General features: G+C 37.0%; 1 protein-coding gene across 1 annotated transcript; it reads right to left on the reverse strand.

The window, feature by feature from the left end:
• Window positions 1-611: 611 nt before the first annotated feature.
• On the reverse strand, window positions 612-2,303 carry LOC104225124 (pathogen-associated molecular patterns-induced protein A70-like). The gene has a single exon (XM_009776891.2). It carries the CDS (start codon window positions 2,125-2,127, stop codon window positions 1,033-1,035), a length of 1,095 nt encoding a protein of 364 aa, XP_009775193.1. The 5' UTR covers window positions 2,128-2,303; the 3' UTR covers window positions 612-1,032.
• Window positions 2,304-10,881: the final 8,578 nt, after the last annotated feature.

A 10,881-nucleotide genomic window follows, 5' to 3' on the forward strand; every position in this document is an offset into this window, starting at 1 on the left:
AACAACAAATTTTTCACATTCTGTCTACTTCATCTACCCTTAAGTTAGTAGACACTTATCTTCTTGTTAAGCTGCTGACAGTTAAGACACAATAAAACTTTACTCCTTAAAAATGGATTTATTGTGAAAAAAATCTAGGATAGGGTAAGGCTGCTACATCCTACCCTCTTTAGATCCCATTTATAAGAATACACTGAAATGTGGGAATACACTGGAATGTTTATTGTTGTATTGTGAAAAGAAATGAGAAAGGTAACATGTGTGATATAGAACATGGATAGATATGCCGACTCCAAACTATTTCAAATGAAAAACATGAAACTACACGTGATACTAATAACCCTGATAACCTAGAGCACGTTTGGAATGACTTATTTTAAGTGTTTTTAAGCCAAATAATTTTATAGTGTTTGGATTAAGTAAAAAATTGTTTTTAAGCACTTTATTTTTAAGCTAAAATGACAAAAATAAGCTAAAAGCCAAAAGTTATAATTCCTTAACTTATGTCTTACTTAAAAGTCACTTAAAACAAACCATCCAAACGGGCTCCTACATTTTCTTATCATAAACAGTCGTGAGGAACAATAAAACTCCCAAAAGTACATTAACAACCAGAAAAAATGGAGATTCTTTGGGGACATTTGTTGAAGAAAAGTTTAAAAAGATGACCTATTTGAACAGAGAGTTTTAAAATGTGGACTAAATTCACGGTAAACTGTAATTAGCTCTAACAACATAATGAGCCCTCGAACATTAGCCAATCTATAGTTTGCCACCCAAAGAAAAGTCTTTCTCCACATTATCAGACACTGCAAACCATAAATTGGCAATGCAGCAGTAAAATTACTAAAATGCCCATCCACAAACCCATGATTTATCAAATGCCAAAAGACAAGACATTGACCAAAATGTTGCAACAGTTGGATTTGCATTAGATCCCATCACCATCTTACTTTTTCCAATTTCTACAACAGCCCCAAAACTAACCAGAAATTGCAAATTGAACCCAAGAAAAACAGAAATTTATACCTTTCAGCTCCCTCTACCAATCATCTCCTTGTACCTGAGAATTGAATCCAACCTCTGTAATTTCAACTGTTGCTTGAACTTGTTGATGAAATCATCTGCTTTCGCATCAACTTCGTTAATGTCTCCATTGTTAGTCTTAACATTCCTTTCCCTTGTAGTTGCCGGCCGGCGAGCTTCAACAATGGTCTCCTCTTCAAAATGTGCAAATGGAGATTTCATGCTTGCTGATTTCTTCATCTTCGTCGGCAACTTTATTGGAGCTTCACCAGCCGATGGATTTGTATCTGATCTGCTCCTACTCACGTGACGTTCCTTTAACTGACTGTACACTTCATCCAAGCTCTTCAACTCACCTTCTTCTTCCTCTTCTTCTACCTCATTTTCTTCATGGGTTTGCTTAAAATCGAAATGGGTGTCTATATTTTCAAGTTCTTGTTCATGGGTGTGTTGAAAAATGTACTGGGTCGATTTCTCTTGAATATTTTCTTGATGGGTTTGCTGAAAGTTGATATCTTGATCCATATTTTTGAGTTCTTGTTCGTGGGTGTGTTGAAAAAGGTACTGGGTTTGTGCGTCTGGGAGATTCTCTAGATGGGTTTGATGGAAATCGTACTGGGTTTGTGTTTTTTGAGCATTTTCATGATGGGATTGGTTGAAAATATACTGCGTTGTTTCTGGTACTATGGTAGTATGTTCTGGAGCTGCTTCGAAAATGTAATGTGTTTGTGGTTCAAAGGTAGTTTCTTGATTATGGGGATTGTCAAAGTTGTAATCTTTAACAGGTTCTTGAGATCTATAGTTATAGAAATTTATGGATTTGATGCGTTGAAGAATAGAAGGAGATCTAGTGAGTTTATAAGGTTGTTGCTCTTGTTGTTGTTGTTGTGACTGATTTTGTGAGTAATCTTGTTCTTGTTGACGTTGTTGTTGTTGTTCTTGTTTGGGAGGGTGATTTGGTTTTTGGTTAGCTAAAGAAGAAGTAAAAGCAATGGTAGCAATCATAACATTGAGAAGAACAAAAAGGACAGTGGGAGTGAACCAGCTATTCATGGATGTCCAGATTGAAGAATACACAGTAGATACAGAGTCATCAAACATGGTGAATGAATGACTTGTGATTTTCTAGAGAGAGAAGTGAAGAATGACTTTAGAGAGAGGGAGAGTGGAAGTGAAAGTGGAGAACAAAGATTGGAGTGTAGTGTAGAGTTTGGGTGATTAGTAAAAGCAAAGGAGAAATGGGAGCTGGAAGATGGGAAGTGGTGGGTGGGGATCAATCAGGGCATGGGGATGAATGGTAGTGGGGTTCGTTGGTTTTTACATCTCGCATGGGTTTTTTTATACTCATAATTTTTTTTGTTTTATTTTTGTCAAAACAATAAATAAATTATTACTACGCGTTTTATATTTTCAAATGTGTTTGTTTACTTTTTAAATGAAATAAATTAAATTTGTAATATGAGAGTTAGTTTAGTTTTAAGTTGTTCTAATCCATCTATTTATAAGTAGAAACAACCATTAATACTTGTATTAATATGGCCACTAAACTTAGGGTGTAACTTTTTCTCCAACCATGTGTACTAAAATGCTTGGGGTCGTCTTTCTAATCCATCTATTTATGTTTATTATATATATATATATAATTTCGTACAAATTAATGAATAGATCATCGTATAACTGCATAGGAGTATTATTATGAAAAGGCTATAAGTCAAAACATTATTTTAGAAAGCTGACTCCTTAACTAAACATGGTTTGCAGATGGAGGCTTCACCAATCATCACCGTTTTTTATCAACTATCGCCTTTTGTACATCAGATGCTTGAAGACGACCGTTCGGGAACTCTTTTTGTTAGAAACCTACCCCCGCACTATCAGACTAGAACCATCGATGGGCTTTTTTGTTACCCTCCCGAGACGGATGCTACTAATAGTTTACCCCTAGCACCCCTTTTTGTTACAACCCATCTAGAGGTCGCTCCCCTAAAATGTTATTTTTGATGCCTCCTACTCCTTGTAACGATCCACCTTAATATTATATAATATAACATCTTTTGCACCAATTTTTTTTTTTTATGTGGTGTGTCTCTTTAGCCAACCAACCAAACCTCTACTAGCAAATTACTCCCCCGTCTCATATTATGTGTCGTGTTTCTTTTTTACATACCCCTTAAAAAATATTAATTAGGAAAAAGATTGGACTATTCTATCCTTATTTATGTCATAAGATATAATCTTTTTTCATTGAATATTTATTTTATTTATGTGTTATCTCCATCTTCAAGAACAATTATTACTAAGAGTAAAAAGGAAAAATATAATCAATTTTGTTTTGAACTTCTAAAATGACAAATAATTTGAGATAACTATTTTTAGTAACCACGACTGCTAATACGAGATAGAGGGAGTACTACTAACCACTTCTGAAATTGTTTAGATATAGAAATGTATCAATATTAAACATCCATTTTCAAAATTTGAGCAAAACAAGAAGAAAAATTAGTATTCCCTCTGGTCCACAATAAGTGACAATTTACCTGTGACACTTCCATTAAGAAAATATAAATTCCTAGAGAAAAAAAGATGTATTCACTAAATTAATCTTAATTAATTGTTACATTGACACATTGGAATATGTAAATAAGGGCAATTTTGGAAATATAAAATTAATTCCTTCTTGATTCCGTAAAAAGATACTTATTTTGGATCAAAATAAAAAGATAAAATATCACTTATTGTGAACCGGAGGGAGTACTAGCTCATAAGAAATTTGTTATACGTTGTGTTGTTTAAGTATTGGACGCTTAGCACTATCAATAGTACGAGTCATCCTTAACAGGGGCAGATGCACTTTATACACGTGTATAATTATTACGCAAATTACTGCATATAAACAGAAATAACACCGCCTGAAAATTCTTTATCCGCAGCCTAACGGTTAAGCGACTGACTATCATGTTTGAGATCAAGGTTCGATCCCAATAGGCTCTGAATTTTTAATGAATTTTAGAGCTCTTTTTGTTTCTAAAAATGGACGTCCTACGGGATCGAACTCCTGATCTCTACATAGATGAAAAGAATTAGCTAAACCAATAGGCTAAGGCTTGGTTGTGTGAGCTAAAACGAAATATATATATATTTCAGTTATTTGTGCCTCTCTGTCTCTTTAGCATCGACACCGCTTGCAAAAAATTCTGTGTATGCCCCTGATCCTTAATATGATTTATACAAGGAAAATATAATCGTTAACCTACAATTATATTTGAATCTTAAATTACAAAAAGGCAAAATACATAAGTATCCACCTAACATATGGCCCAAATCCCCCCTTACACACTTTCTGTGGACGATAATAATATTACACATGCAACCTTTCTAAAGTATAGCTAGTACACACCACTTTTTTCTTGACCAGTTTTTCAAAATATGTGTGAGGTCATGCACCAATAAGGTCGTGACACGTGTCCTAACTCAAGAAAAAAAAGAAAATACTAAATTTACACCAATTGATAATATTTAAAAGAAAACAAATAAAAAGAAACAAAGCCCCCCCCCAACGTTTCTCATCTTCTTCTGAACCCCATACCCGTCGACCTCCTCCTCTAAACTCCATCAGCCATGGAAAATCCCCGCCAGAACAAAATATTAACATGCATTTTCACTATTTTTTTAGTCTATAAAATTTTCACTTTTTTTTTAGTTTCTAGGTTTTGTTTGTTTTGTTTGCTGTGGAATCACCATTGTTACCGATGGGTTTGCCACTGTAACAGTGGTCGAAAATGGAGGTCGTTGTTGTTTGCCTTTTTTTTAGCCAAATGAGACCAGATTTGAATGAAGAACACCAACTTGCCGAAAGATCTGCAAGGCTAATGCTGAAACGAAAGTTAATTCGGCTGCAAATTAACAAGTGTATTAAACACTGTAATATGTAATTATTTTTTACCAAACATAGAATATAAAAGAAAGTAAATTAGTTATTTTGATTTTTATATTACCTCATACTATCTCGTTATTTTGTTGTATATATCAAGAAGCAACCCCTATGATTAATAAACATTTTTCTTGAGCAAATTAGTGGTTCTCTTTCTTTTTACGTCTTTTTCGTTTTGTTTTATTCATGGGAAATTTGAAAATGAGAGATGGCCAGGGGAATATTGCGGCTGAATTTGCAATCTCTATGGTTCACTTCGATTAGCACCATTTATTTGTATAAGATTTTTCTTTGGTATGACCAAAAGAAGAAAAGATAAACTTAATAAAAAGAAAATTATTAAAAATAAAAAACAAAAAAAACAATAGGTGTAGGGACAGTTCTGGTTGATATGAGTCGTTTTATTCAATAATCAAACAAGCTAGTGTTAATTATGTTTTTTTTTTAAATCTACACATCAAATCAATTCAGAGCAAATTAAATCAATTTTCAGATTTTAAGTTTCTATATTTCATTTATTTCAATTTCTTTCTTTCCTCTATGCTACAAAATATCAACCATACCAGATTTTCATAGGAAAGTATCACACATGTCACGACCCAAGTTGGGTCCTTGACTGGATTCATAATCGTTTTTTTCAAAATTTCACACAAGTTAATCTATAATCAAGCGTAACGTAAACTCATCAGTTTAAACTCCCATTTGGTCATTGATTTTGGCTATTTTTTCTAAGAAAAAAATTTGAAAACATCATTTTTTTCGTAGAATATGATCAGCTTTTGAAAAAAAAATAAAAAAAAATTCAAGTTCCCAAAAACTACTTTAGGGCAGTTTTTAGGTGAAAATTTCATTCCACACACAAAACTTCAACTTTTTTTTTCCAAATAAAATGCATGTCCAAATACAATCTTCAACTTCCAAAAATTATTTTTCAACACAATTTCAAAAACTTTTTTTTCAAGTTTCAACCAAATCTTTTTCCAAAACACTAGCTAAATTTCAAATACACATATATTTAGTCTTGAACTAGAAATTTTACATTGTGCCTTTTAACTGACATAATTTATTTGAGACTTGTTTATATATGTGATCCAAAATCTTATATTATTCAATATTTTGAGTTCACAATTTTCACTTGTCAAACAAATACAATCCCTAAATACCTTGTGTCCATTGTATGAAGTACAAAGTAAAGTTTTTTCCATCTAGCCTGATAATGAAGGAAGAAAGAGGGGAAAGAACTCTAAATGAAATTTCGAATATTCATGGACCAATGTATAAAGAAAAGCATATAATGCAAAGAGAACTTATAGATCTACTCTTGCTACTCATAGGCAACTTTATAGTTAGACAAATATATCAAACTTTTGACATAATTGATATCACTTGCAATAGATCCTATGATTGTTGCAAACTATTAGGGGAACTTTAATTTTTTGTATTGTTCCAATATCTCTCACGAGGTTATTTTAAATTAAAGAGGTAAAATGGCATGCCGACCATTCGAAATTTATTAAGAAAACAAAACATAGTTAATTATTTTTTATCTTTTTTGTTCAGTCTTTTTATTTGATTTAGTTTTTCTATTTATGTGACGATCCAAAGGGGTCATCATCTATTTTCTTATCCATTCCGTTCTTCCGAAGCCTTTAGAACCTCATTTTTAGTTGCCTCGATTTGCGTGCACAGTCCGGGCGTATAGCCGGAAAGCTTAAACGTGAAATTCTGTGAAAAATGCTAAACTTTGATATTAAAATGAGTAAATTTGACTCCGGTCAATATTTTAGGTAAACTGACCCGGACCCGTGATTTGACGGTCCCGGAGGGTCCGTAGGAAAATATGGGACTTGGGTGTATGCCCGGAATCGAATTCCGAGGTCCCAAGCCAGAGAAATGAATTTTTGAGTAAAATTGTTTTTTTGAAATTTATAAAGAAAATTGAAATGAAAATTGGTTAGAACGTGTTGGTATCGGGCCCGTATTTTGGTTCCGGCGCCTGGTACAGGTCTTATATGTGGTTTAAGATATTTCTGTGAAGTTTGGTTGAAATTGGACGTCGTTTGACGTGTTTCGGACTTAAAACTCTAAATTTGAAAGTTTATGAAGTTTGAAGAAAAACTAGTGATTTTGAGGTTTGATTCATTGTTTTTGATGTTATTTTGGCGATTTAATCGCACGGTTAATTTCGTAGGATGTTGTTGAGTTAGTGCATATAATTGGTTAGGAGCCCTGAAGGCTCGGGAGTGTTTCGGAGGTGTTTCGGAGTGGTTTCAGACTTAGAAAGATTGCAGGCTTTTGGCTTCAGCAGTTGCAGGCCATTTCTTCTTCGCGTTCGCGACGCATCATCCGCGTTCGCGAAGCTCTGAATTTTCCTTTCGTCGTGTTCGCATTCCTGCCTCGCGTTCGCGTAGAGTCATTTGACTCTGAGGACTCAGCTTCCTTTTTCCTCTTCGCGTTCGCATAGACACCCTCGCGAATGCGAAGTCTTGCAGATCCCTTTCATCGCGTTCGCGTGAAGGTCCACGCGTTCGCGTAGACCAATTCCTGGACCCCCAGCCTTTTCTCTTCGCGTTCGCACTCTTCATATTGCGAACGCAATGGTCTGCCAAGTTTACTCTTCGCGAACGCGTCCTTCCTTCCGCGAACGCGAAGGGCAATTTTGCCCAATTATAATTTTTAATTCCAGAATAGTGTAGTTGCGAGATTTTCATTAAAACACACGAACTCCTTCTTCTCCAAGGTCCTTAGGCGTCCATTGAAGCTCTCTTTCACCAACACTTCTTGGGTTAGTAAATTTCAACTCATTTTCTTCATTTTCCATCAATATCTATTGAATTCCTAAGCCTAAAAAATGTAATTTAGGGTAGAAATTGGGGGAATTTTGTAGAGTTAGGGCTTTTTTACTTTTTCTTGATTTAGACCTCGTTTTGGGGTCGAATTTGAAAACAAAATATATATTCGGGCTCGTGGGTGAATGGGAGATATGAATTTGGTCCGAACCTCGTGTTTTGACCAAGCGGTCCTGGGGTCGATTTTTCGGATTTTGGGAAGAAAGCTTGGAAATCTATAATTAGGCATTGGGTTTGATTTGTTTAGCATATATTGATATTATGAAGTCATTATTGTATAGACTTGATTGAGTTAGAGCCGAATTCGAGAGGGAAAGCAGTTGTTGTGGATTGATTTGGCCGTGGAAGTTGAGGTAAGTGTTTGGTCTAACCTTAGCTTGAGGGAATAGAAGTTGAGTCTTATTTGCTACTTGCTAATTGTCGAGTACGATGTATAGGCATGGTGACGAGTATCTATATATTGGTGTCTAGCATGACCGTGAGTCTTTATATTGTGAATATCCTAGTTTTATTATAACTTCCATGCTTGATTGATGATTTTTATATGTTGTAGAGAGTATGTGAATGGAAATTGTGATCTTTAAACTTCGTGGAGCGTTGGCTCGAGTTGAAATACAAATTGTGAAGGTATATGAGATAATTAAATCTTTGGAGCATTGGCTCAAGTTATAATGTGAACTATGAGATGAAAGTGAAAGAAAGAGAAAGAGTTATTGGTTTATTCCCTTGCCGGGACGTTTAGTTGTTTTGTTAATTTTCTCCCTTGCCGGGATATGGAAACTCATTGATATTGTTCCCTTGCCGGGATTTAACTGTTTAATTGCATTCCCTTGCCGAAATTTCTATCATTATTTGTTTACTTCCTTGCCTCTTATTTGTGATTGTTGTTTGGGTAAGGAAGAGTGATAAAGCACGAAGGGTGATGCCGTGCATTATTTGATATTGTGAGGAAAGAGTGTAAATCACGAAGGGTGATGTCGTGCACTGCTTGATATTGTGAGGAAAGAGTGTAAAGCACGAAGGGTGATTCCGTGCCGTACGATGTACCATTCCGTACTGATATTCATTGATTATATTGTGAGGAAATAGAGTAAAAGCACGAAGGGTGATGCCGTGTACATGATTATTGATACGATTGATTTGGTGAGGATGAGAGTAAAGTACGAAGGGTGATGCCGTGCAAGTTTGTGATTTCTGATTCTTATTGATATTCTGGCCTTGTTGTTTCTTTCTTTATCTGAGATTACTTATTTGAAACTGTTATCTCCCCACAGCATGTTCCCCTTCCTTTATTAATTGGTTACTTCCTGTATTTCTTTTCCGTTGTATATATATATTTGAATTGCATAGGTTTACTTGGTTGTCTGGTTCTTGCCTTGTTACTACTTCGTCGAGGTTAGACTGGACACTTACCAACACATGGGGTCGGTTGTGCTGATACTATACTCTGTGCTATTTTGCACAGATTCAGGTTTTGGACAGCAGCAACTGTAGCGCGGGAGCAGGTCTTCAGTCCAGCGAGACACCGAGGTAGCCTTGCAGGCGTCCGCAGGCCTGGCGTCTCCCCTATCTTTTACTTTAGACTGTTATCTCATTGTATTCGAGACAAACAAATATATTTATTTAGACAGTGTATTTAGTATTCTTAGATGTTCGTGAGTATTGTGACACCAGTTTTGGATAGAGGCTTATGTTGAATTCTTCCGCATTTCTATTCAGTTTTTCGTTAATTTAAGACTTCTGCTTATTTAGTTAAATCAGTTGCTTTTATTTTAATGTTGATAGTTATTAAAAAGGATTATGTTGTTAATGATAAAGTAAGTAATGTTTGGCTTGCCTAGCTCCCAATAGTAGGCGCCATCACGACTCCCGAGGGTAAAAATTCAGGTCGTGACAAGTTGGTATCAAAACTCTTGGTTACATAGGTCTCACAACTCACGGACAAACTTAGTAGAGTCTGAGGGATCGGTATAGAGACGTTTGTATTTATCCCCAGAGGCTATAGAGTTAGGAGACTTCATATTTGTTCTTTCCTGTCGTGCGGTTTTGTTTCTCAAATACTGATTGAATTTCTACTCTGTTCTTTCGCAGATGGCGAGAACACGCGCTTCCTCATCTACCGCTCAGTAGCCCGAGCCCCCAGCAGCAGCTCCCGCCAGGGGAAGAGGGCGAGGCCGAGGCCGTGCTATAGGCCAAGGTAGGGTCAAAGCTTAGCCTCGAGCAGCAGCACTAGTGGCGGAGCCTCAAGTTGATTTCGAGGAGGAGGTTCCAGCCCCAGCAGTTCCGGTGGGCCTAGCTCAGGTCCTAGAGGGGTTCATTGCCACCCCAGTTCTTCAGGATGCTCTGGTCTGATTGGTGGGCCTCATGGAGAGTGTCACCCGAGCGAGTTTTCTTCCCGTAGCACCAGCCACTTCTCAGGCTGGAGGAGGGGCTCAGACTCCTGCTACACGCACTCCTGAGCAGGTAGCTCCCCAAGTTCAGGTTCCAGTGGTTCAACCAGCTGTGGCAGTTCAGCCGGGTGTAGTATCTCAGACCGGCGATGGAGCGGCTATGTTCGTCGATGCTTTGTAGAGGCTGGATAGGTTCACCAAGCTCTTCACTTCTACATTCAGTGGTGCATCTACCTAGGATCCCCAGGATTATCTGGATAGTTGTCACGAGGTTCTTCGGAACATGGGGATCGTTGAGACCAATAAAGTTGATTTTGCTACCTTTCGGCTGTCTGGATCCGCCAAGACTTGGTGGAGGGATTATTGCTTAGCTAGACTAGTCGGTTCGCCTTCTTTGACATGGGAGTAGTTTTCAGTGTTGTTTCTGGAGAAGTTTCTCCCCCTGACTCAGCGAGAGGCTTTTCGGGGGCAGTTTGAGCACCTCCAGAAGGGTTCCATGACGGTCACCCAGTATGAGACCAGGTTCATCGATCTAGCTCGCCATGCTCTTGTCATACTTCCCACCGAGAGAGAGGGTGAGGAGGTTTATTGATGGTCTTATTCAGCCGATTCATATTCAGATGGCCAAGGAGGCCAGGAGTGAGATCACTTTCCAGGAAGCGGCTAACGTGGCCATAGAGTTGAG

The sequence above is a fragment of the Nicotiana sylvestris genome, chromosome 8, assembly GCF_000393655.2.
Source record: "Nicotiana sylvestris chromosome 8, ASM39365v2, whole genome shotgun sequence".
In the NCBI taxonomy this organism is placed as follows: Eukaryota; Viridiplantae; Streptophyta; class Magnoliopsida; order Solanales; family Solanaceae; genus Nicotiana; species Nicotiana sylvestris.